At 46.3% G+C, this 24,271-nt stretch overlaps 1 protein-coding gene across 4 annotated transcripts in view; it reads right to left on the bottom strand.

Moving 5' to 3' along the window:
* The window catches only part of CLSTN1 (calsyntenin 1), a 79,456-nt gene that overhangs the window by 1,750 nt on the left and 53,435 nt on the right, over window positions 1-24,271 (bottom strand). For 2 of the 4 annotated variants that reach the window (XM_068538842.1, XM_068538839.1), the window contains 15 exons: window positions 23,751-23,946; window positions 22,191-22,399; window positions 18,940-19,089; window positions 18,642-18,827; window positions 15,820-16,068; window positions 15,358-15,479; window positions 10,123-10,285; window positions 6,122-6,178; window positions 4,648-4,805; window positions 3,417-3,565; window positions 2,899-3,125; window positions 2,231-2,401; window positions 1,745-1,890; window positions 565-700; window positions 116-300 (listed from right to left, as the gene is read on the bottom strand). In XM_068538842.1, the coding sequence (XP_068394943.1) occupies window positions 116-300; window positions 565-700; window positions 1,745-1,890; window positions 2,231-2,401; window positions 2,899-3,125; window positions 3,417-3,565; window positions 4,648-4,805; window positions 6,122-6,178; window positions 10,123-10,285; window positions 15,358-15,479; window positions 15,820-16,068; window positions 18,642-18,827; window positions 18,940-19,089; window positions 22,191-22,399; window positions 23,751-23,946 (2,504 nt within the window). The remainder of the gene's footprint in view (window positions 1-115; window positions 301-564; window positions 701-1,744; window positions 1,891-2,230; window positions 2,402-2,898; window positions 3,126-3,416; window positions 3,566-4,647; window positions 4,806-6,121; window positions 6,179-10,122; window positions 10,286-15,357; window positions 15,480-15,819; window positions 16,069-18,641; window positions 18,828-18,939; window positions 19,090-22,190; window positions 22,400-23,750; window positions 23,947-24,271) is intronic. The other 2 variants (XM_068538841.1, XM_068538840.1) reach the window with 1 other exon arrangement.

The raw sequence follows: 24,271 nt of genomic DNA on the forward strand, positions 1-24,271 counted from the left end.
CCACGCAGGGTCACGGTGCGGACCACGCAAAGCACGTGAGCGTGAGGGTGAGTTGAGCCTCCCTGGGGCCCTGGCCTGCGGGGTTCTCAGTCGGGGCGCCACCGCCCTCGCCTACCTCCATGGGGTTCACGGTGATGGTCAGGGCAGAGTCGTCCCAATCCATCTCGTTCTCTTTGCCGCCGTCCTGGTCCCGCATGGTTCTCTGGTGAGCGGCCCGGATCCGGAACACTCCCAGGACGATCATGAAAACCAGGAAGCTGACGCACACCACGATGACGACGGTTGCGGTGCTGGGGACGACTGCGGGGAAGAGGAGACAGGACGGCTGTGATGACGAGACCCGGCCCGGCCCGCCGTGTGCCCTCGGCCTCCACTGCTCGCTCCAAGAAAAGGCTCAGCACGGGTTCAAGTCTGGGTTCGGCCCCTCGCTGCCCCGTCCGTGCTCCGGTTTCCTCGTGTGACGTGGAGTAACAGCCAGGCCGGCCGGTGGCTGTTCTGAGCGGCGGTGGGGGAAGGGGGCGCTGAGCTCACGGCAGGAGGCGGGGAGGGGCGTCCCAGGCCTACCTGCGAACGGGTGGGGGTTGGCCAGGTTGTGACCTGAGAGGTCAATGAAGGAGCGGTGCTCGGGGTGGACGAACTGCGGCTGCGCGGCCATGTGGCTGGCGTGCTCCACGGGGTTGGCCGTGTGGATGACGTTCACCTGCAGCGGAGACACAAGGGCAGCCCGGACGTGTCCGCGCGTGGAATGGACATGCACTTGACCAGCACCACCGAAGTGGGCCCTGGACCGGTGCTGGTGGGCGGAGAGAAGAACAGAGGCAGCCGAGGAGGCTGCCGTAACCATGTGATGCTGTCACACAGCCAAGAACATCCTGCTGTTGGAATAACTCACTTTTATTGTGTCTAATAAAATAATTCATCCACCACAGACTGGAGGAGAAGACACAGCACCACCGCCGGCCCTTCACCACGGGTGGTTCGAGAAGCCCGGGCGCACGACAGTGCCCCTCTTTTCCCAAAACTACAGCCACGTGACAGAGAGCACAAATCAGAGCCTTTATTTCCTTTCCAATCTGCTACCCTTTGGCTCAAAGAAAACACTCATGGGCTCTTCAGCCCTGTGAGTTTAATTCTGCTGCTACGGGGTCACAACGGAAGCGTTCAATTGCTGAGAGTAACTTTGGGTCCATTTCTCCAGGGCACAGAAGCTCTGAGTGATACGAAAGGTGTCCGAGCAGGACGAGTGCCCTCTGGCCCCTGCGGCCTGAGTCCCCACGACCACGTTCAGCGGAGAGCAGCCCTGCCGGAGCTGGCGGCAACCCTCGCCCTGGGCCAAGGATCTACTCACGGCAGGGCCAGCCATCTGCAAAGAAGCCCCGGCTCCCCCAGCGAAAGCAGTGTCAAATCTCGAGAAACAACCTTGCCCCTCAGCCCGAGGCACGGACCGCCACTCGGTCCTGACCACCTCCCTCCAGAGGCCCCTCCGACTCTCGGGCTAAGGCAGCCTGTGAAGGGGGGCACCGTGCTGTGCCCCAGCCCAGCCCGTGTATAACCTGTCCCCCCAAACCTCTGCAGGTCTAACGGGGAGCAGCCCCCCGGCTGGGAAAGGCGACCCACCCCAGGATGAACCCAAACAGCTGCCACCACGAGTGCTCTAAAAATCGGCATCTGCCAACATCAGGGCCGTGAGCGAGGCGCCCGGTGACCACGCTGCCGGCCCTGCTCGGCACAGCCCGGCACCCACCTCCACCTGGAACTCGTTGCTGACGTAGCGACCATTCAGCTCGGAGCACACGAGCTTGAACTTCCGGTCAAGCAAGGACCTGGCGTGCCAGTTCCGGTAGCGCAGGAGGTGCAAGACCTCCTCGTAGCTGGCCATGGTGTCGACACCTGCGGGGAAGACAGCGGCGGCTGAGCTTAGGGACACGGGCCGAGGGCAAAGGCAGGCTGCAGGCGGGCCCCAGAGCCACCCGGCCGCGCGTCTGGCTTGCCAACTGCGGGGGCGTCGTCCGCTGCTGAGGGGCAGGTGGCACACGTGCCCAAGCTTCTACCCGTTATGAGGACGGGACACCAGGCAGAGCTGTGCTTCCCTTCCCGTCTGGGAGAAGGTGTGTGGCCACCGCTCATCCTTTCCCACCTCCTCCAGGACTCTCTCCAGCTGCTGAGCTGGGAGGAGGTGGGTGCTGAGCTCTGAGCCTTCACTCTCCCGGTCTGGGGACTGGCCTCTCACCTGTGAAGACCACGCCCAGGTCAGAGCTGCTCACTTCGATGCCCTTCTGCTGCAGGCGGGCCGCATCCACTTCTAGGCTCTCCTGCTCTCGGTTCAGTTCCTCTCCCTCCACCGTGACCTCGCAGGTGTCTAGGTCGTGGACAATCTCCTCCGACACCAGTGACTCTTGAACTGCAAAAGCGGCCCAACGGGAAATAGCAGAGGCTGTGGAGCCCAGGGAGGTGCTCACAGCGACGGCCCGTCTGCTCCTCCTCAAACTCACAGAGGCCTTTCAGGGACCACGGACGGCGGTACGGGACAGTCATTTTCAAGAAAGGGGGGTGCTTTATGTGTCTAGGAGGACTGGCCACCAGGAAGGCCCGAGAGTGGGGGGCCAGCCAGCAGGAGCACCCCTACAGCAGCAACCCCTGCCCTCGTCTCCATCCTCCCAACCCACAAGAGCCATCCCAGATTCTGACGTCAAGCTGGAAAACAGATGAAAGGACCCTCCGGGTGGGTTTCCAAAGACCATAATGCGCTCTAGCCCACGGGTCAGATTCCAGAAGCAGACCCAAGAACAGCACTAAAACGTTCAAGTCTACAAAATCACAGAGGAAAAGGGCCAAGAAATAAGTAGCGGCAGTGGGGTTTCAGCCGCCCACATTTGGGCGACCGGTCTAGGCTGTTACCTGTGGGGTCCTCGTCCCCTTCTCCTTCGGGCTCCACCTCTCTCGTGATGGTGCTAATGATCCGAAGCTCGGGGAAAAGGAAGACCCCCTCCGAACTTTCAAATTCGGAAGCTGCCCGAGCAAAGTGGTGGATGCCACTCAGACTGATCTTGGGCTCTTCCGGCTGCAAAACCATCACGTAGCCGTCCAGCGGGGGGACTGAGAGGCAGGTGGCCTCGTTAAAACACCTGCCAACAAGGAAGGGGACGGAAGGGTCAGGGCTTTAAGAGGCGGCTTCTCAAGCCACACAGACAAAGGCGCTCGGAGGTGGACCACAGGATTCCACGACCACCTAGGGGACAAGACGCCGGCCACTCCCAGAATGTGCTTCCACACATCACTCAAACTTTCTGGTAACGAGGGACGGATCACCTTTCCTTACAGAAGGGAGGCTGCGTTGACTTAAAAACCTAAATACACACATTTTCTTCTCAAGGGTCACTGAGCAGACAGGTTTATTGTTAAAAGTCAGCACATACTTGACCACGCTGGTGATTTTGAGTCTTCGGATCCCGGGTGTGGGGAACTGTCGTGAATTCAGGTAGGAAATGTGCTGCATGGCCTTATCCAACTCCCCTACATCCTCTCCCTCCAAGGTCAACACTGACTGACTGGGGTTGGCTTGGATCTGAAATGGCACCAAAACAGAGAGACAGGAACAGAATAAGGTTCTAACTGCAAGAAGCTGAAACCACGAACACTTCGACAAAGAGCATTAGCTTGGGATTGATTTGGATTGGTGACTTGGAGAAGAAAAGCTCACGTAATTCCAGTGACCGTGACCCTATTATATGATGGTAAATATCTAAGGCACAGACAGATCTGTGATATAATAGGACATATATATTTGGTCTTTGTCCCTGGTTTCTGGCATAGAGCTCCTAGAACTTTTGGAATTTCCTGAGGGATGGCGGCATCTTTTTTTATTCCTAATAAGCCCCTTTCAGCCACCCCAGAATTTACCTTAATGAGGTGACTCTTGGATGCAGGCTGGTTGCCAAAGAAACCAACCACATGATTACATTGGACCTTCAGCCTCACCTCTAAACCCTGGAGGAGGGGAGAGAGACTGGAGATTGAGTTAATTAATCAACAGTCGTCAACGATTTGATCAATCATACCTACATAACAGACCCTCCACAAAAACTTCTAAACAACAGGGTCTGGAGAGCTTCTGGGCTGGTGGACACAGCGAGGTGCCGGGAGGGTGGTGCACCTGGAGGGGGCGTGGAAGGCCCGTGCACCCTCCTCCACTCCTGGTCCTGTGCCTCTCTTCCACCTGCTCGTTCCTGAGTTGTATCCTTCATAATAAACCAGTAATAGTACGTGAACTGTTTTCTGAGCAGTTCTAGCAAATTATTGAACCTGAAAAGGGCAAGGGATTGTTAGGAACCCTCGACTTTTTTCAGCCAAGTGTGGGTACCGGAGGCCCAGATCCTTGCAGCTGGCACCAGAGGAGCAGGCATGTGGGGGGCACTGGGGCCTGGTGCCCAGTTAGTGTCAGGACTGAACTGGATTACAGGACGCCTGGGGAGTTGGGGTCCAGGAGCTGGAGAATTGGTGTGAGAAAGACACCCGATGCGTGTGGTGTCGGAGATGCTGTGAGTAAAAGCAGCTCAGGACCAATCACCGATCAATCCTTATGCCAACAGCCTCCGCACTTGTGCTTGAGGAAGTCGTGGGTGCCGTGCAGGTGGGCGCTGGTGTTACCTTGACACCGCTGCCGCTGTCTTCGGGGACGTGCAGGTCTAGCCCCTCTTTGCAGGTATACAGACAGTCAATCACTTTCTTATCTGCGAGTTTCCCGGAACGGATCGTCAGGCCAGCCAGATTACCTCGGAAAAACTGAGTCATGTGCAGGTCACCACCTGCAGAACACGGGGGTGGAAAAGCAGAAGTTGTGAGTGCAGCCCAGGGCCTCCTGCTTCACTTTTCAATGCGATGTTATCGGTGGTGGCAGCCTGACGGGTGGACATGCGGGTTAGTTCCTACCAGATCCTGTTAGCCTTGCAATCGACATGGAAGCACAATGAGGAAATTAAATGGTTTATGATCATGCATGTGGCCCGGAGAAGAGAGGAGCTGGGGGTCCCTCCCCCGAAGCCCAGAAGCCAAGAGGTCCCGTGAGTGTCCCCACACATGTGGCCACTTCCTGGTAAGGGTGGCCCTCGCTGCACCCGTCATCATGGTTCACAAGTGATGTCCTACCAGCGCCAGCCTCTTCAACCACTGCCTTCTCAATCAGCTGGATCAGGCGCTGGGTTTTTTTTTTTTCTTTTCTTTTTTTTTTTTTTTTTTTGGCTGCGCCGCGACCAGGGATCAAACCCCTGTCCCTGCACTGAAAGCGCCAAGTCCTAACCACTGGACTGCCAGGTAATTCCCCTGGGTTGCTTTTTCTAACTGAGCATACTCAGGGAATACATACAAACTCGGGGATGAATGTACACAGGCAGGAGTAGAAAGATAAAAGGAATGCTAAAATCCCACCCTGCACAAAGCCTAGTATCAAGGCCGCCTACACGGCTATTTTGTTGAGTCCCAGTGTGCCTGTCTCCTACTACTGAGGACAACTGGGAAGAGTGAAGATGTTACAAGAAAAAGCCAGAAGGTGGCCCTTGACAGACTGTAACAAAGAGCCAAAACCAGGAGGTACTAAACCCTGTTCTTACACTGAAGAAGGAGGAGAGACCAATTGTCAGTAGCATGCCTCACTCCGGATAAGAGACGTTAGACACTAAATCGTCACTAGGGATATCGAGATTTCTAAGAAACATTATTTAAAACTTATTATCAGTCAGGACAGAATATCTAGACACGAGCCTTTTCCTGTCTCCTGTTTCAGACACACGAGAAGCAGGAGGTGGCCTCCCAAGCAAACTTTGCCTGTGAGATTTCAGCGGGGCGCCTCACGCAGTGGGATGGGGTAAAATTTGATGAGGAAAAAAAAAAATTCCCATTAGTACACTGCATTAATGAGTCATTTGCTCTCACTTCAACTGGGATCAGAATGGGCAGAAAAGGGAAATCCCATGATGCAGTGGGGTAGCATAAGGCAAAGCAGCAGCTCAAATAGTGTCTGGGACCAAAATGCAACTTGGGCGTCTCATGCGAAATGCACAATGAATTGATGTCTCGACTTTAAATGAAACACAATAGTGAACCGTAGGCAAGAAAGTCCAGCAACCTGCAGAGGCCATAGGCACAGGCTCAGTTTCATTGTCATTTTCAACTCCTGAATACTCTGTAGAAAAGCAAGACAGACAATAGAAAAGGACCAAGAGGTTAGGCTCTTCAAATTGGACCTTGAAAATTAGTTTTGAAAAGCTACCAAACACAAACACAAAGAGAAAAATTCCCCTCCCATCCCTCTTGGGGACACACTCCACACCTGGATGAAACCTGTACTTGGTCACCTTTTCCCAAAGGGATATTTACCACCCCCGTGCTTCTTTCCATTCTTTTTTTTTTTTTTAATTTATTTTATTTAAGTATAGTTGATTTACAATATTGTGTTAATTTTACAGCAAAGCGATTCAATTATACATATATATTCTTTTTCATATTCTTTTCCATTATGGTTTATCACATGATATTGAATACATTGTAGTTCCCTGTGCTATACAGTAGGACCTTGTTGTTTATCTCTTTCCATTCTTTTATTCCACCTTCCCGCAGCCTCCTTGCCAAAACACAGGTTGGATTCACAATGAGATGAGTAAAAGCTGTGCCCTGAATTCACTGATCTCCTCAACCTGTCCAGGCAGGACACTGCGAGGTGGCAGCTGGCGCTGACGGCAGAGACGTACCTGGTGTGAAAGGCACCCACCCTGGACCACAGCGCCGGCCTTTTTAACGGGGAAGACACGTGTCAGCGTCCAAAGCCTGGTATGTAGTGAACATGTATGTCTTTTTTGAAAGCTCAAAAGGAGCTCACATCGGTTTAGACTTTGACTTCCAAGTGACAGAGGAAAGAAGGCATTTTTTTTTTTTAATTTTATTTATTTATTTATTTATTTATTTATTTATTTATTTATTTATTTATTTATGGCTGTGTTGGGTCTTTGTTTCTGTGTGAGGGCTTTCTCTAGTTGCGGCAAGCGGGGACCACTCTTCATCGCGGTGCGCGGGCCTCTCACTATCGTGGCCTCTCCCGTTGTGGAGCACAGGCTCCAGACGCGCAGGCTCAGCAATTGTGGCTCACGGGCTTAGTCGCTCCGCGGCATGTGGGATCTTCCCAGACCAGGGCTCGAACCCGTGTCCCCTGCATTGGCAGGCAGATTCTCAACCACTGCGCCACCAGGGAAGCCCCAAGAAGGCATTTTTAACCAGTTTCTCTGAACAGAAAGGGAGAGTCAGAGGTTAAGGAACTCACCCAGAGAAACATAATCGGTGCCAGGCCTGGGGACGGCGGCTGTGGTTCCCGACCAGCATTCTGGGTCGAGGCACCCGCCCAGCGACGGAGGACAGAATTTCCACTCTCCAGACCACGCGGTGGGTGCACGGCTTCCCTCTCCCCGCCCCACCCCACGGTGCAGGCCTCACCGCCTTTCCTGCTGTGGCCACATGGGGACGAGGCCAGGTGTGCACAGGTGAGCCCCGGAGCGCACACAGCTCCTACGTCCCCCTAGCACACAGTTACAACTGACATTTCCGTTAATCCCACGAGGCGGGCCTCCAGCCCAGGCCCCGCACAATGAACTTGAAGGGAAAGGGACTTCAAATCCCCTGAAGGGAAGAAAGGAGATCTTCTTCCCCCATTAACTAAAATTTTTAAAACTTGTGTTTGGTTTGGAAATTTAGGCAGATTCTTCTGGCTGAGGATGCTGAGGGCTGAGGTAGAAAGAGATGAGAAAGGATGAAAAGTGATTGCCATCTGATGGCAGAGACACCGTGACATGAAGAGGAAGGCAGGGTGGGATGGGGTGGGGGGGCGGGTGGTATTTTTAACCCATGTAACAAAGTTCCCAGAATACAAAATAACATTTAGGTTCACACTTGTATTCTTTCTTTTTTTTTTTTAATATGTAAATATCATGCCTATTTATTTATTTATTTATTTATTTATTTATTTATTTATTTATTTATTTATCGTTGCTGAGCGTGGGCTTTCTTTAGTTGTGGCGAGCGGGGGCTACTCTTCCTTGCGGTGCGCGGGCTTCTCATTGCGGTGGCTTCTCTTGTTGCGGAGCACAGGCTCTAGGCGCGCAGACCTCATTGTGGCTCGCGGGCTCTAGAGCGCAGGCTCAGTAGTTGTGGCGCACGGGCTTAGTTGCTCTGCAGCATGTGGGATCTTCCCGGACCAGGGCTTGAACCCGTGTCCCCTGCACTGGCAGGCAGATTCTTAACCACTGCGCCACCAGGGAAGTCCCCACACTTGTGTTCTTATTCTTTGTTTTTTTTGGCCACGCCGTGCAGCATGTGGGATCTTACTTAGTTCCCTGACCAGGGGTCAAACCCGCGCCCCCTGCAGTGGAAGTGCGGAGTCTTAACCACTGGACATCCAGGGAAATCCCTTGTATTCTTATTCTTATTTTTAAAATCATTACTCAGAAATTATTGTTTAATTTGGGAAGGAAGTTTGAACTAAATTTTTAAGAGTAACAACTAAAAACTTCCTGAAATTTTAAGGGTAACAACTAAAAACTTTCTAGTAATTTATTCCTCATTCCTTGGTCTCATGTTCTACTTTCTCACAGATGGATTGTCACCAGTAATAAACCTGGGAATTTGCTGAAGAAGTTCACCGTGAAATACTGTCTTATTCTTTTTCACCTGAAAGGATCTGCAGGAAAATTATGAAATTCAAATTCTCCTAAAAGCAGCAAAACTGTCGTGGCAGTTAGGCTCTTTCATAAATTTCTAACCTAACTCAAGGTACAATGTTTCCAAAGGGAAGGAAAAAGAAGGCCTATTTAGCAGGTACATGTAGTGATGATGACACCCTGAAGTGACAACACAGCCAGGGGCAAAGTTGGAGGGGGGGGCCCATGAACCTTGAGGGCAGACCAATGGGTCTGGGAAAAATCACATGCTTAATTTTTACTAACTTCTAAAATTTAGTTTTCCCCTTGGTTATAAACGTCAGCTACAAATCACAGGAATATTAGAAGAAACTATGACTGTGCCAAGAGATACCATGTCCTACCAGCTGCTCTGTTGTAGACACACAGCATGGTTACAAAGCCCCTCCTGCTCTGACTCTTGGCAGTTAATGGAGGTGCCTGATCTTCATGAGTTAATAAAGCGGCACAGGTGTTACTACTTTACAAGTTTATCCTTTTAGTACTTTGATAACTGTATTTCAGTTTAATTGGTCGCCTTTGAAATCCTATGTATTTTATTTTGTTTTACGGACTAAGAAAAAATTATCCTGAGAAAGGTCCATAGGCTTCACAGACCACCAAAGGACTCTGTGGCACAGAAAAGGTTAGCACCCCTGGTTTGGTGGGTCAGAACGCTGGGCCTGAGTGCACTGGCTCCAGCGGTTCAAATCCTAGCACCACGTAACCAGCTGGTAACACAGCTCACTACTTCTCTGAGCCCCGGTTTTTCAGCTATGAAATAGGGATAAAAAGAGCTTCTGCCCTGCAAATATATTATTAGGATTAATGAGATAATGCATGTGAAGCCACTGGCACACAGCCTGCCACTCAGAAAACAAGAATAAAAGGTATCATCTCGCTGGTGGCTGTCATCACATCCCGTGCTGGTCTTCCAGCAGAGACGCCCACGGACTCTCCCCCAATCCTCACTGAAGGCGCTCCCGCCAGGTTATCAAGTGCTAATCACTCTGACGAGCCCTCCTGGCCGAAGCAACTCACATGTCTGTGCCTGATGGTTGCCTCTCTGTTTTTGTAAACTTTCCAACGAACAGGTTAATTTATAAATAATTTATAAACAAGGCCCTCAATGGCACTCTCCCTCTGCATACCTCCTCCTGGACCCCCGGGAAAGGAGTTCCCATCCTTTAACACCTTCATCAAGCATCGTAAATAGAGCCCTCCTGGAGCCTGGCAGCAGCCGTGCCCCCCCCAGAAAGGCTACACCGGGCAAAGAAACGAAAAGAGAAAGGAGAGGACAGTAAGGGATGTGAGACGCTGAGAGCAGCCTGTTTCCACCAACGGAGCAGAGAAGAAGCACTGAATTCTCAAAGCCTGGAGGGGACGGGGTGCCGATGACCGTTACCTTGCCAGCAAGCTCCAACCATGAGCTGGGTTTCGATCTTGGATGCATGAAGCGGGTAGTCTTCAGTCACAGAGAAGGGCTCGTGAGAGACGCCGTCCACATAAAGAGTCACGTTGGGGATTTCCACGTTGAGGACATAGTGATGCCATTCCTCGTCACAGACCTACGAGGCCAAGGGGGTGGGTGGTTAAGTGTGAAACGTCCACCTTCCCTCTCACCCAAAGACTCAGCCATGAGAGCGACACAACTGGACACGAGAACAAGTCACCCAGAATGAACCTCTGTCTTCCTAAAAAGGAAAAGACTTAAAATGACAGCAACAAAATACGTCTCATCCCACTGCATCTCACCCCAAAAGGTCAAGGTGACACTACCATCTCTAGGACACTTCAGACTTGGGGGCGCTACTCATTTGTCATGTGACAGGACCCCAGACAGGTAGCTGCCCGATTCCCTTCTGCCAAGAGCATGACACCAGGAAATTCTAGTATCGGCAGGATGGACACCACCCAGGGGGCTGGCCATTCCTTTTCTGGATCAGAATGAAAAATGTGGCACTTCCCTGGTGGCGCAGTGGTTAAGAATCCACCTGCCAATGCAGGGGCCACGGGTTTGAGTCCTGGTCTGGAAAGATCCCACATGCCACGGAGCAACTAAGCCCGCGAGCCACAACTCCTGAGCCCACGTGCTGCAACTACTGAAGCCCGCGCACCTAGAGCCCGTGCTCTGCAACAAGAGAAGCCACTGCAGTGAGAGCCCACGCACCACAACGAAGAGTAGCCCCTGCTTGCCGCAACTAGAGAAAGCCCGTGTGCAGCAACAAAGACCCAACAGAGCCAAAAATAAATAAATAAATAAATACATTTTTTAAAAAAAATGAAAAATGCCTCCAGTTTCTGAACGAGGCCCACTACAGCACATGTGTTTTCTTTTTCGGTTCAAAGGTGCTGGTCTAAATAAATACGAACATACAGCTCAGATGGCCAAATTCAACTGAGCTCCTCTCCTATCATGAAGGAGCAGCTCCCCAATATCTCCCCTGTTGTCACGTGGGGTGCTAGTCTGCGGTCTCCAAGGCCTGGCTGGTCTGGCATTCCCTGATTTCTGGCTTTAGAGGAAGAGGCATACATGCAAGAACAGGGACAGGCAGAGAAGGAGACGCTATGGGATGAAATTTCTAAAACTGTATTTTTAAAAAGCCTGCCCAGGGACTTCCCTGTGTGGTCCAGTGGTTAAGAAATCTGCCTTCCAATGCAGGGGACATGAGTTTGATCCCTGGTTGGGGAACTAAGATCCCACATGCAGCAGGGCAACTAGGCCCGCACACCACAACTACTGAGCCCGCGCACCGCAACTAGAGAGAAGCCCCTGCGTCACAACTAGAGAGAAGCCCATGTGCCGCAAAGAATAGCCCGCGTGCCACAACTAAGACCTGATGCAGCCAAAAATAAATATTTAGAAATAATTAATAAATAAATAAATAAATAAATAAATAAATAAATAAATAAAAAGCTTGCCCAATTTACCTTTAAATTCTAAGAAACTGAACCAAGGAGAAATCAAGAGCTAAAACAGACCAGAAACATCAAAATAAATGAAGAAATTACCAAAGATTACCCCCAAAAGAAAAGCAGCTGCTCTTGATAAGTCTGAGGAAACAATTAAAATCTCTCATATTGTATATATGTTTATTATATATGCATAATGTATGTGTGTATAATCACAGATTTCTAAATAAACAAATTGCACAGTAACTCACTTTTGAGACAGATAAGATCTTAATTTTAGTTTCTTTATTTAAAACAAGTTCTGTAATATATGCTGCTTCAGAAAGTAATTTATATTACACCCCCAGTTTTTAAAATAGTACAGGTTTCTTGGGAAATACCATGAGCATATTCTGAGAAGAGAGTAGGAGAATTAGTATAATTTTTTAATTTCCTTGAAAACACGGTGATTAGGGTAGCAAAACCCCAAACCACAGACAACACCCACGACAATACTGGTGACTAAGTGACTACACGAATGCTGAAACAAGGCGGGTGGAGGGAAGCAACAGGGCTTCTGATCCAGGTGATACCAGAGCGTGTGAAGCCACATTTTTAAAAAAATACTTTATTGAAAACAACAGAAGGGACAGATCAAACCTTAAAGCTAGGGAAAAAAAAAAAAAAAAGTCATGCTTTTCAAAGTGTAGGAAAGCTAATTTCATGTAAAACTGAGGAGGGAAAAATGATCACGACTCAATCCCAAAAAGTTTTTAAAAGAAAAAAAAAAAGACAACCAAAGGGAATAACCTCCCTTCAGAGAACGAAACCATACCTGAAAGACATACCTAACCAAAGAGATGAAAATGATAATCTGTTATTTCAAAACACGCTAAAAGACATGAGGAAAATGACAAAACAGAAGAACATAGTTTGTAATTAGAGCAACTCAGAAATGAGGTGACAAAGCACAGGAATGATTTAAACAAAAGGGAAAGATACAGAAAACGGGTAAAGAATATCAACAAAAGATAAGAGGAGCCCCAGAGAGGAAAACCAAAGCAATAGAAGAGAATACTAAAAACTATAACAAAAACTTTCCTGAAATACCAAAATGTCTGAAAGTAGATACTAAAAGGCATACCACATATTTGGGAAAACAGACCTAAAACAACCAAGACATATTCGTAAAATTAAATGACCTTAAAAAAAAGAAGGAAAAAGAAAAAAAAACACATCCCATGGTCATCCAAACAAAAAGACTGAGTGTTTTATAAAGGAAAGAAAGTCAGGTTGTTGTCAGGTTTTAACAGCAACATTTTACATCAGAACTCAACGGAGAAACAGATTTTCTGTTCTTGGAAATCTTACATCGGAGCCAGAGATGTTATATCCAGCCAAAGTGACCTTCAGTATAAAGGCCACAGACAAACTATTAAAACAACATGTAAGAACTCAGGAATTAACTGTTCCCATGAGCCCTTCCTGAGAACACACTTCCTACGACCCAAGTGACCAGAAATCAAGTGCCACAAGGGTGGTGACACTGACCACTGACGGCTGCTTAAATCACAAAGAGAAACAACCCGACGGAGCTTAAACAGATCAGAAATATACAAACCCCACTCTGATCAAGCCTTTAGAGCCCTGTCCCAATTTACAGGGTATAAGGAAGAGACAGGAGCGTGTTTTGTCACCAAAGAAATTCCAAGAGAGAAGAGGAAAATCTACAGATTAAAATAAACTCAAAAGGTCTATCAGCCAATCCCAGCGTATGGCCCCTTATTTGGATCCTGATTCAAACAAACAAATTTGTAAACACGAAAACATCTATGAGACAATTTGAACAAAAAATTATTAATAGTGGAGGTAACAATGAAACAAGGTTGACCAAGAGCTGATAATTACTGAAGCCAGAGTGTGTGGAGTTGTTCCTTACACTCATCTGTCCACTTTTACCTATGTGTGAAATTTTCCACGATAAAGTTTCTAAAACATGTAATCAGAAGAAACTGAATATATGAATGTAGACTGTGGTTACTAAAACAGAACTATACCTAAAATGTCTACCTACATTGCAAAATTTTTTTCTGGATGATACCTTTCTTAGTTTCTTGAAAAAACTGATGACAAAAGTTTCCGAGAAAGAAATGATCTATGTAAATAAAAATTACAACAGTAAGAGATGAACACTGCCAACTGGACAGTCACTTCATCTTTCCACCATCACATACTTTTTTCCTTTCTCATATGTGCTCTTATGTATCTATCTATCTTGCAACTGTTTCAGACAATGTTATATTTTACCAACTACAGGCACATATAACACTATGTCAGCTCTTATCCACAAACTCCATGAGGCAAATAAATTAAGCTCAGGTTTCCTTCTTGTCCCAACTCTAAATCACAAGAGGAAACGACCTGCTGTGATTTTAATGAAAAGGCTTTCTCAGTTTACAGCATCTCCTCATTTCCTGTAACACACTGAATCTCTGCACATGACACTTGATTTTTATCACAGCAACTGTTAGGAAATCAGCTTTGCAAAGATATGACATCATCACAAGAAGTATAATGTGCTCTAATGTTGAAACTATAAATTCCCACGAGCTAATAGTTCATGTGATGTCTGAAAGATGTCAAGATTGCCGGTTCCTTGAATATTTAAAATATCCCATCACACCCCCGAATTTGCTGAGGCACCCAGGGTCCTTGGCACAACTGGGGAGCCAAGGCCTTAAATAATAAACAAATACAAGGACCTCAATCCCAATTTTTAAGCAAGTACTGCTTATCTCAATAAGTTATAACACGATATTGAGGATTTAAAACATATCATTTCTTTATACAGGCACACCTTGGAGATATCACAGGTTTGGTTCCAGACCACACCAATAAATCGAGTATCACAATAAAGCGAGTCTTACGAATTTATTTTGGTTTCCCAGTGCATATAAATTTATGTTTACACTATACTGTGGTCTATTAAGTGTGCAACTGCATTATGTCTAAAAAATAAGTGTGCCTACCTTAATTAAAAAATACTGCTCTCTTGTAAAAATAAAATACAGTGTGTGTGTGTGAAAAAAAAAAAAAGAAAAAAAAATACTGCTAAAAAATGCTAACATTATCTGACAATGCAGGGTTGCCACAAGCCTTCAATTTATAAAAACTGCAATATCGGGCTTCCCTGGTGGCGCAGTGGTTGAGAATCCGCCTGCCAATGCAGGGGACACGGGTTCGAGCCCTGGTCTGGGAAGATCCCACATGCCGCGGAGCGGCTGGGCCCGTGAGCCACAATTGCTGAGCCTGCGCGTCTGGAGCCTGTGCTCCGCAACAAGAGAGGCCGCGATAGCGAGAGGCCCGCGCACCGCGATGAAGAGTGGCCCCCGCTTGCCACAACTGGAGAAGGCCCTCGCACAGAAACGAAGACCCAACACAGCCATAAATAAAATAAATTAAAAAAAAAAAAACAAAAAAAACCTGCAATATCTGTGAAGTGCAATAAAATGAGGTATGCCTGTATTAGTATTTTATGTATAAAACACGTACATGTAAAAAAACAAACTTAGGCTTTCAGTAAAAGGGAGTTCAGTGGATTAAATTTGCTGTCCTATTACCCCCAGACACAGAAATCATAAAATCTTAAATAAACCCTGCCCATAAACAGCCGGTCCTGTTCACGGTCGCAATGCCCATTTAAACTCTCTGAAAAACATCCATAGCAGTGAGTTTTCCATGCGCTCACCTGATTCAACTTCCAGTGGAATTCTGCAGGTTTGTATTTCTTCTCTTCTGAAGGATCCTGACGGAGGAGGAAAATAAGCCGGCAGCCGTGGACATAGAGTGAATAATGGTGTCGGTTCATATCTGCGAAGAGTAATTCTACTAGTAAACTGCCGACTTAAGACCCAAAGGAGAAATAAAAGCTATTTCTTTAATGGATCTTGAAGACACAGTTTTTATCAGCATGGATGAACTCTCCATGGTGGGCCAAGGCAGGGTTTAGGAAAAAATACGCTTGGCCTTTACTGAGAAGAGGGGCCCAATCCACTGAGTAAAGCTAACAAACACCCAGAGACCAGCGCAGTGTCTTGAGCACAGAACAACGTGTGTCACCAAGAGCGTGTGGGAGCCTTTAGGGTTAGAATAAGGTGCCCACCTCCAGGCACCACTGCAGCGGGCGCCCCTTACAGCGAACCTCACCCACCTGTTTTGTCTGAGCTGCAAAGGACCGTCTCCTTCTTCCTGCCAAACGGCCCGTGCCTCATCCACACAGAGATCGTAAAAGGCTCCTTGGGGTTGATGGAAACGACGCCATCTGGGACCCTCACCCCTTGAGTGCCATTGAACTCGAAGACCTGGTCGCTGTCGTGGCCATTGTCAGTGGGGAGGCCGATGGTCCAGTTCGAGGAGCCGCCGGGGGAAGGGAGCAGCTCAGCTGTGCCAGACGCAGCGCCTAAGCAACATGGAGACGCTCACTAGGCATCATGCGACGAACTCAAAAGGGATAAGCATCTCAAAGCCACACTAAGGTACTGTCTTTGTTTGTTTGTTTGTTTTTGTAATTGAACTAGAGTTGATTTACAATGTTGTGTTAGTTTCAGGTGTACAGCAACGTGATTCAGTTATACATACATATATAAATACATGTATTCTTTTTTTTTACATTCTCTTCTGTTATAGGTTAGTACAAGATATTGAGTATAGTTCCCTGTGCTATACAGTAGGTCCTTGTTTATCTATTTTATATAGGGTAGTGTGTATATATTTATCCCAAAGTCCTAATTTATCTCTCCCTCCCCCCCTTTGGTAACCATAAGTTTGTTTTCTATGTCTGTGAGTCTATTTCTGTTTTATAAATAAGTTCATTTGTATAATTTTTTTTTAGATTCCACATATAAGTGATAGCATATGATATGTGTCTTTGTCTGACTTACTTCACTTAATATGACAATCTCTAGGTCCACCCATGTTACTGCAAATGGCAATATCTCATTCTTTTTTATGGCTGAGTAATATTCCACTGTGTGTGTGTGTGTGTGTGTGTGTGTGTGTGCGTGTGTGTATACATATATACACACACATATATATACATATCTTCTTTACCCATTCATCTGTCAATGGACACTTAGGTGACTTCCATGTCTTGGTTATTGTAAACAGAGCTGCTATGAACACTGGGGTGCACGTAGTAAGGCACCGCTTTTATCTTAATGGTTATACAGTTTGCTAGTTCCAGTTCACTTCTCCTCAAAAATAAGGGTTTTTATTATTAAAAAGATTCATAAGTAATAACTATGGATTTTTTTTTAAAGGAAGAAAAAAAGAGGAGTATAACCTTTAAAAACTGTGAATCACTATGTTGTACAGCAACTATACTTCAATAAAAAAATAAAGAAAAGAGAAAAAAAAAGAAGCATTACTTGTGATCCCACCCCAATATATCCACTATTAACATTTGGGTATAAACACTTCCAGTCCTTTCTTTATGAATGTACACATATTATTAAAACATGTATAATATGTATGAATATATGTTATAAAATATGTATAATATGAATATATTATAAAAATGGGAGTCCTGCTATGTACATATTCCAGTAATATTCTTTACAGCATAATTTAAAATGTCTGAATAGCATTTCATTGTATAGAATTTGTGCTGTGATATATTTAACTGATCTGTCCTGTGCACACGGAGTTGTCCCTATTTTTTCTCTGTGACAAACCCTGCCTTGATGAGGACTTCAGTGTGTCTCCATGATTATTCCCTTAGGATAAATTCCTAGAAATGGGATACTAAGCCAAAGAACATGAAACATTTTCACAACTTTTGTTACACATTGCCAGGCTCGATTTTCTTTTAAATTCATCCACAGAGGATTTTGCAACCTTTCACAGCCACTGGGCCCTTGACTTCTCTATTCCTAGCGGCAGCATGACTTGGCTGGGACAGCCTGGTCTTTTGAGTATCATATGATCTTGGTCCAAATCCCAGCTCGGCCACTTCCTAAAAGTGTGACCTTGGGCAAGCGACTCAGCCTCCCTCGGTCTCCACTAATTCTTCTGTAAAGACGAGGCCAATGCTACCACCTTTGTAGGCCTGATGGGAAGATTAAATGAAATAACACATGTGGAAGGACCTAGCGTACAGTAAGCACTCAAATAGAAAATTCTTTCTACCTTCAAACTGTTCTGCTGAGAGAATGTTCATTTAATACCATAAAAAATAATGGCATTATGAGAAAGTACGTTTTTTACACTATACTTACATAGTATAAAATAGAAAATATTCCAGACCTCTTTACTTACATACATTTAGGTACATGATTATGAATATTTGGATTCAGAATCAGGACGAGCCAGCAGAGAATATACTTTTTCCCTTTTGCTTATTCTTCATATGACAATTTCCAATTATGAAAGAAAACTGGTTGCCTAAATCTAACTGTCGTTATCACTTAGTGAAAAGACAGATGAGTACTGGAAAATGCTCCCTACAAAAGGCCCTTCCAAGCATCAAGAGGCCACTGAAGTTACTGGTGCTTTACCACCGGCCAAGTGGAACATTCCTCCTCAGCATTTTCCCCGAGAGGCATCCATACCTCACCTTTACCTCATCCAGACAAACCAGAAAAATATCCAAACTGACGGTGAAGATGGAGAACTAGCCTTGGGTCAGGTTTGCGATCATTCTGTCTCTCAGCTGCTCCACACCTTGTTTGTGGGACATAAAGACTATAAATTCGATGCAGGTTTCCTTAGTTTTCATTTTCTACTTCACGTTTGCCAAAAGCTATTGCATTACCTATAGCTTTTTTTTTCCTTCAGTCCTTACATAAACGTCTCATTTCATTTAAAGCTCACTCCACTTACAGAATGCCTATTTTGATGATTCTCAATGCACGTTAGAGAAATACTTGCTTCAAATCAGTGGTTCTTAAAATGCACAGACACACACACACACCACACACACACACTTCTGAACAGACTTCTAGGGGGTTCAGGGTCCCTCTCTCGCCTCCTTACCACAGAGCCGGTGAAGGGACTTCTCGGAGTAGGTGTCGCGGTCACAGCCCTTCCCTATGTGGCTGGTCTCCAGCTCCACCGTCACCTGTACTGAGGCCACCGATTCGTCACATGTCTCCAGGTGGACATTTGGGAAGAGCGCCAAAGCACCGGTGCCAGGCTCGTACTCGACCCTGTTGTTCCATCCTGTGTGGGCCCACACACGGGCGGCAGGGGGGAAGAAAACTCCTGTTAGGTCTCCGTGGTGAACAAGTTTTCAGAGCTGGTGTGACAGCAGCAGAGAGACAGTGAGGCTCACCTTGCCACCCAGGGGTGCAGGTGGGCTTGATGCTGATCTTCACCAAAACATCTTCTGTTGCCCTCTTCTTCCCGCAGTCGTAGGCCGTGACTGTCAGCTTGTACTGCTGTGCTTTCCTGTAGCTCAGCTTCTCTGTGTTTTTTATATAACCTGCCAAGAGGAAAAACAACAGTGAGAACCCAAACCCATTCTGCTACTCTCTTCTTTTTTTTTTAAATTGACGTATAGTTGATTGTGTCAGTTTCAGGTGTACAGCAAAGTGATTCAGATATATATATATATTTTCCCGATTATTTTCAAGCCCACTGTTTTTGACTTCTGTCGTCCTGTGCTGAAACACAAAATGCACATGCTTTCAGCCCTGGAAACACTGACATAGAAATAAACTGATGCTTGAGATAATTAACATTCATGCTTTCCTGAGCTTGAACACACACTAAATCCACCTTGAAGGATTGTTTAAGCAGAGGAATGAGTCTACAGAATTCAGCCTCCATTTATTCTTATAGTTGTATTTGGTTTTATATTTAAGATTTAAGAGTTAACATGTAAGAGAATAAAAGAGACAAAATAATTCAAGTATTTCAAATATTAAATACAAGATGGAGGGCTTCCCTGGTGGCACAGTGGTTAAGAATCCACCTGCCGATGCAGGGGACACAGGTTCGAGCCCTGGTCCGGGAAGATCCCACGTGCCGCGGAGCAACTAAGCCCGTGCGCCACAACTACTAAGCCGGCGCTCTAACGCCCACGTGCCACAACTACCGAAGCCTGTGCACCTAGAGCCCATGCTCCGCAACAAGAGAAGCCACTGCAATGAGAAACCCGCGCACCGCAATGAAGAGTAGCCCCTGCTCGCCGCAACTAGAGAAAGCCCGCGCACAGCAACGGAGACCCAACACAGCCAAAAATAAAAACAAATAAATAAATTTATAAAAATACAAGATGGAGCTGCATTAAATACTTCTTGCTAAAAGATTTACTTTGTTAGAGAGAGATTTCCTACCCTCAGCCAGTAGAACAGAAGCCTGCTTTTTGAACATGAGTGCAAATGTCTGCAAAGTGTTTGCAATGTCCATCATTTCATCGAAGATTCTGGACTATGCATTAACAATGGAGACACCATGGCATCATCAAGAAGCCATAACCTAATAAAGAAGCTGTGCTCCAGAATAAGTTAATTCTAGTCAATTACTAAGGATGGCGGGGTGTCTGGCAGCAAGGTATCAACCTTCATCTTCAAGACGAGGCAGAAAAGTCAAATCTGATGGAGAACAGAAAACGAAACTGACCAAGAGGCAGTCTCATTCAGACGCACGCTGACTGAAAGGTAGGGAGATAAAAAAATAAAAACACCTTAGGTGGGGGATTTTTATTAGATTTTGGTGGGAAAGGAAAAAGAGGATCACCCTATAAGAGAACACAAGATTTGGTGCCAGAAAAGAGGCTTTCAGGGGACAGAGTAAAAACTTAAACGTGACCTAAATAGACATTTCTCCAGATATAGATGGCCAAAAGGTACATGCATGAAAAGATGCTTAACATCGCTAATTATTAGAGAAATGCAAATCAAAACTACAATGAGGTATCACCTCACACCAGTCAGAATGGCCATCATCAAAAAGTCTACAAATAATAAATGCTGGAGAGGGTGTGGAGAAAAGGGAACCCTCCTACACTGTTGCTGGGAATGTAAATTGGTGCAGCCACTATGAAGAACAGTATGGAGGGTCCTTAAAAAACTAAAAATAGAGCTACCATATGATCCAGCAATCCCACTCCTAGGCATATATCTGGAGAAAACCACAATTCAAAACGATACAGTGCACCCCAATGTTCATTGCAACACTGTTTACAATAGCCAGGACATGGAAGCAACCTAAACGTCCATCGACAGATGAATGGATAAAGATGTGGTATATGTGTACAATGGAATATTATTCAGCCATAAAAAAGAATGAAATAATGCCATTTGCAGCAGCATGGATGGACCTAGCAGTTATCATACTAAGCGAAGTAAGCCAGACAGAGAAAGACAAACATCATGATATCCCTTAAATGTGGAATGTTTAAAAAAAATTATACAAATGAGCTTACATACAAAACAGAAATAGACCCATAGACATAGAAAACAAACTTATGGTTACCAAAGGGGAAGGGGGGGAAATAAATTAGGAGATTGGGATAAACATACACATACTACTATATATAAAATAGGGCCTCCCTGGTGGCGCAGTGGTTAAGAATCAGCCTGCCAGCGCAGGGGGGAAGGGTTCAAGCCCTGGTCCGGGAACATCCCACGTGCCACGGAGCAACTAAGCCCGTGCGCCACAACTACTGAGCCTGCGCTCTAGAGCCCATGAGCCACAACCACTGAGCCCACGTGCCACAACTACTGAAGCCCGTGCGCCTAGAGCCCGTGCTCCACAACAAGAGAAGCCACTGCAACGAGAAGGCCGCGCACCGCAACGAAGAGTAGCCCCTGCTCACCGCAACTAGAGAAAGCCTGTGCGCAACTACAAAGACCCAACGTAGCCAAAAATAAATAAATTAATTCAAAAAAAAAAGTTTAAAAAAAAATAGATAACCAACAAAGACCTACTGTATAGCACAGGGAACTATAGTCAATATTTTGTAATAACATATAAGGGAAAAGAATCTAAAAAAAAAATATATATATATATATATATAAAAAACTGAATCACTTTGCAGTACGCCTGAAACTAACACAACACTGTAAATCAACTACACTTTAATTAAAAAACAAAAAAACTTAAATGTGAGACAGACACACCAAGTTAGGTCTTGCTATGGACTGAATGTGTGTGTCCCCCCAGATTCTTATGTTGCACTCTTGACTCTCAATGTGATGGTAGTAGGAGGTGGGGCCTCTGGGAGGTGGTGAGGTTTAGACGAGGTCATGAGGGTGGAGCCCTCATGACGGGCCTAGCGTCCTTACAAGAGAAAGAGACTAGAGCTTTCTCTCTGCCACGAGAGGACACAGCAAGAAGCAGGTCCTCACTGACGTTCGGCACCTTGATCTTGGACTTCTCAGCCTCCAGAACTGTGAAAAGTTAAGTGTCCGCTGTTTGGCTCCCCAAGTTTATGGTATTTTGTTAGGGCAGCCTGAACGGAGTAACTGTGAGTTTCACCAAAGTGCAGACAAAGTTTGGGTTCGAAGCCGACTGGCATAGAGGGGCTGCCTACCCCATCTCCCCCGCAGTGAGGAAAGAACGCTCCTGGGCGCTCACCATCTTTGTCGACAGCAAATGGCACATCCGGGGTGACAATTTCATAGCTGCAAATCTGGCTGAACTGGGGCGAGCAGTCTGCGTCCGCCGCCTCCACCCTCAGGACGCTGTCATACTGCTTCCCCTCTACCACCGTGGCTTTGTAGGACTTCTCCTTGAACACAGGTGCATATTCGTTCACGTCATTCACCTGAATATGGACAGTTGCTCTGGAAGAAGGGGGGAGGGGAAAGGCTGTGTGTTTTGCTTGTTTTTTTACCCCAAGAATAAAATTCCGCCCTATTCTTAAATTTCCTTTAACTTTTAAAGTTAAAATAGGAATCTGGTTGATTCTTCCAAGTCCTAGCGAGTGAGAGAGCTGGTAAAAAGGCAGTAATAGGAAATAAGAGACTTGGGATTTTCTTGACAATGTGTGGCAGGGCTGGCAGAAGGGAGATAAAACTAGATCAGACATCTGTTTGCTCTCCAATCAAATAGTTAAAAATATTTTGTTGCAAAATCCAGAAAAAAATTAGGAAGAAGGGTTAAGAAGTACAGATAGAAGATGGGAAATGATGAGCATTAAAACAAGTTCTGCCCTGCTTCTAAGGAATAGAGACCATCAGGAACCCACTGCTGGGATAGCATCCACTGCTGACCCAACAAATGAAGGACCTCTACTTGCCCTTCCCGGTTCCATGTTCCATCTCCCCAGCCTGGGCACAAGAAAACTAGGGCATCATCAGACCAGGCTACAAACAGAAAACTGTCAGTCTCATGTGCTACTGACCAGGGCATGTTTCTGAATCAGACAAGGTCCCTGACTGAAATGAGGTCTTTTTCAAGGAGAATGATAATATCACATTTTGTAAACAGGATGAGGCATGATTCACTGGCATGCAGCACTCGCACTGTTCACCAAGGCCCTCCACACCCCAATGCTACCCATCCGTCCTGACCCTCACAATGGGTTACGTGACCTCACCTCACCTACGTATCCTCCTTCCTTAGCCAACACACTAAGGAGAAACTGAGACACGACAAAATTAAATTTGCCTAATGTCGAAGGGCTAGTTAAGTGGCGGAGAAAAGACTAGAAAAAGGCTAAATCCAAGTCTTGTTCAATCTTCTCCGTTACACCAGTAGTTCTCAACTGGCAGGAACGATGTGAACACACCCAGGATGGGGTGCAGAAGTCAGCTTTCTTCCACCAGCTCAAAAGCGTTTCATGCCCTTTAAATTTACAGAAAAAAAAAGATACACGTAACAACAAAATATCTTCCTCTGGGAAAAAGTAGGCTTTTTGAATTTTCAATGTAAGGCCCTAGTTTCTTTACTAGAGTATCTGGTGGGATAAAATTACTCATTTGGTCATTTATTCAACACCTACTATGTGCCAGGCACTTGCTGGGAGCCATACACAAGGGTAAACAGGATACCTGCCCTCAAAGAGCTTACAATCTCACTGGGGACAACTGGAAACTAGCCTCTGCCTCATGTTTCAAAAACAAGAAGTCTTGGGGCAGCGGCAACTGTCACCACTTTCCTTACACACACACACTCTTTGTCCAGCTCACTTACTTATGAGACTTTTTCACGTTGGCCCCATCGGGCCCCTTGCCGCAGTCGTAGGCCTGGATGGTGAATGTGTAGTCTTTCTGGAGTTCACAGTCCAGTTTCTCTTTTGAGCGAATGATTCCCTCGCCAGTGGATTTATCCACCACTACTGCATCAAAGGGGACATTCTGCCCATGAATTTTAAATCCACAAATCTCACCTAGGGAGTCAAAACAGCATGGGTTAGAATTTCCGCCACACAAACCCAGGGCACACTCCCCTCCTCCCCCAAAGAAAATAAACAACAACAATTTGGCAGCCAGGGGTTTAGGGGGTCTGTGAACAAAGCAAGGGCACTTGTGCTTGGACGGGGGGTAAGTTCCGGGGCTTTAGTAAAAAGAAGCATGTTCTGGCTTTCCAAGCAACTTGTTTAAACTTTGCATCCATTCATGCAGGAATACAAAAGAGAGAAAGAGAAACAATATAGACAGGCATTTCACAGGAGTACTTAAGAGAGCTCCAGGGCAAAGTAGTTTCATTAGCAA

This window comes from Eschrichtius robustus, chromosome 3, assembly GCF_028021215.1.
Source record: "Eschrichtius robustus isolate mEscRob2 chromosome 3, mEscRob2.pri, whole genome shotgun sequence".
NCBI lineage: Eukaryota > Metazoa > Chordata > Mammalia > Artiodactyla > Eschrichtiidae > Eschrichtius > Eschrichtius robustus.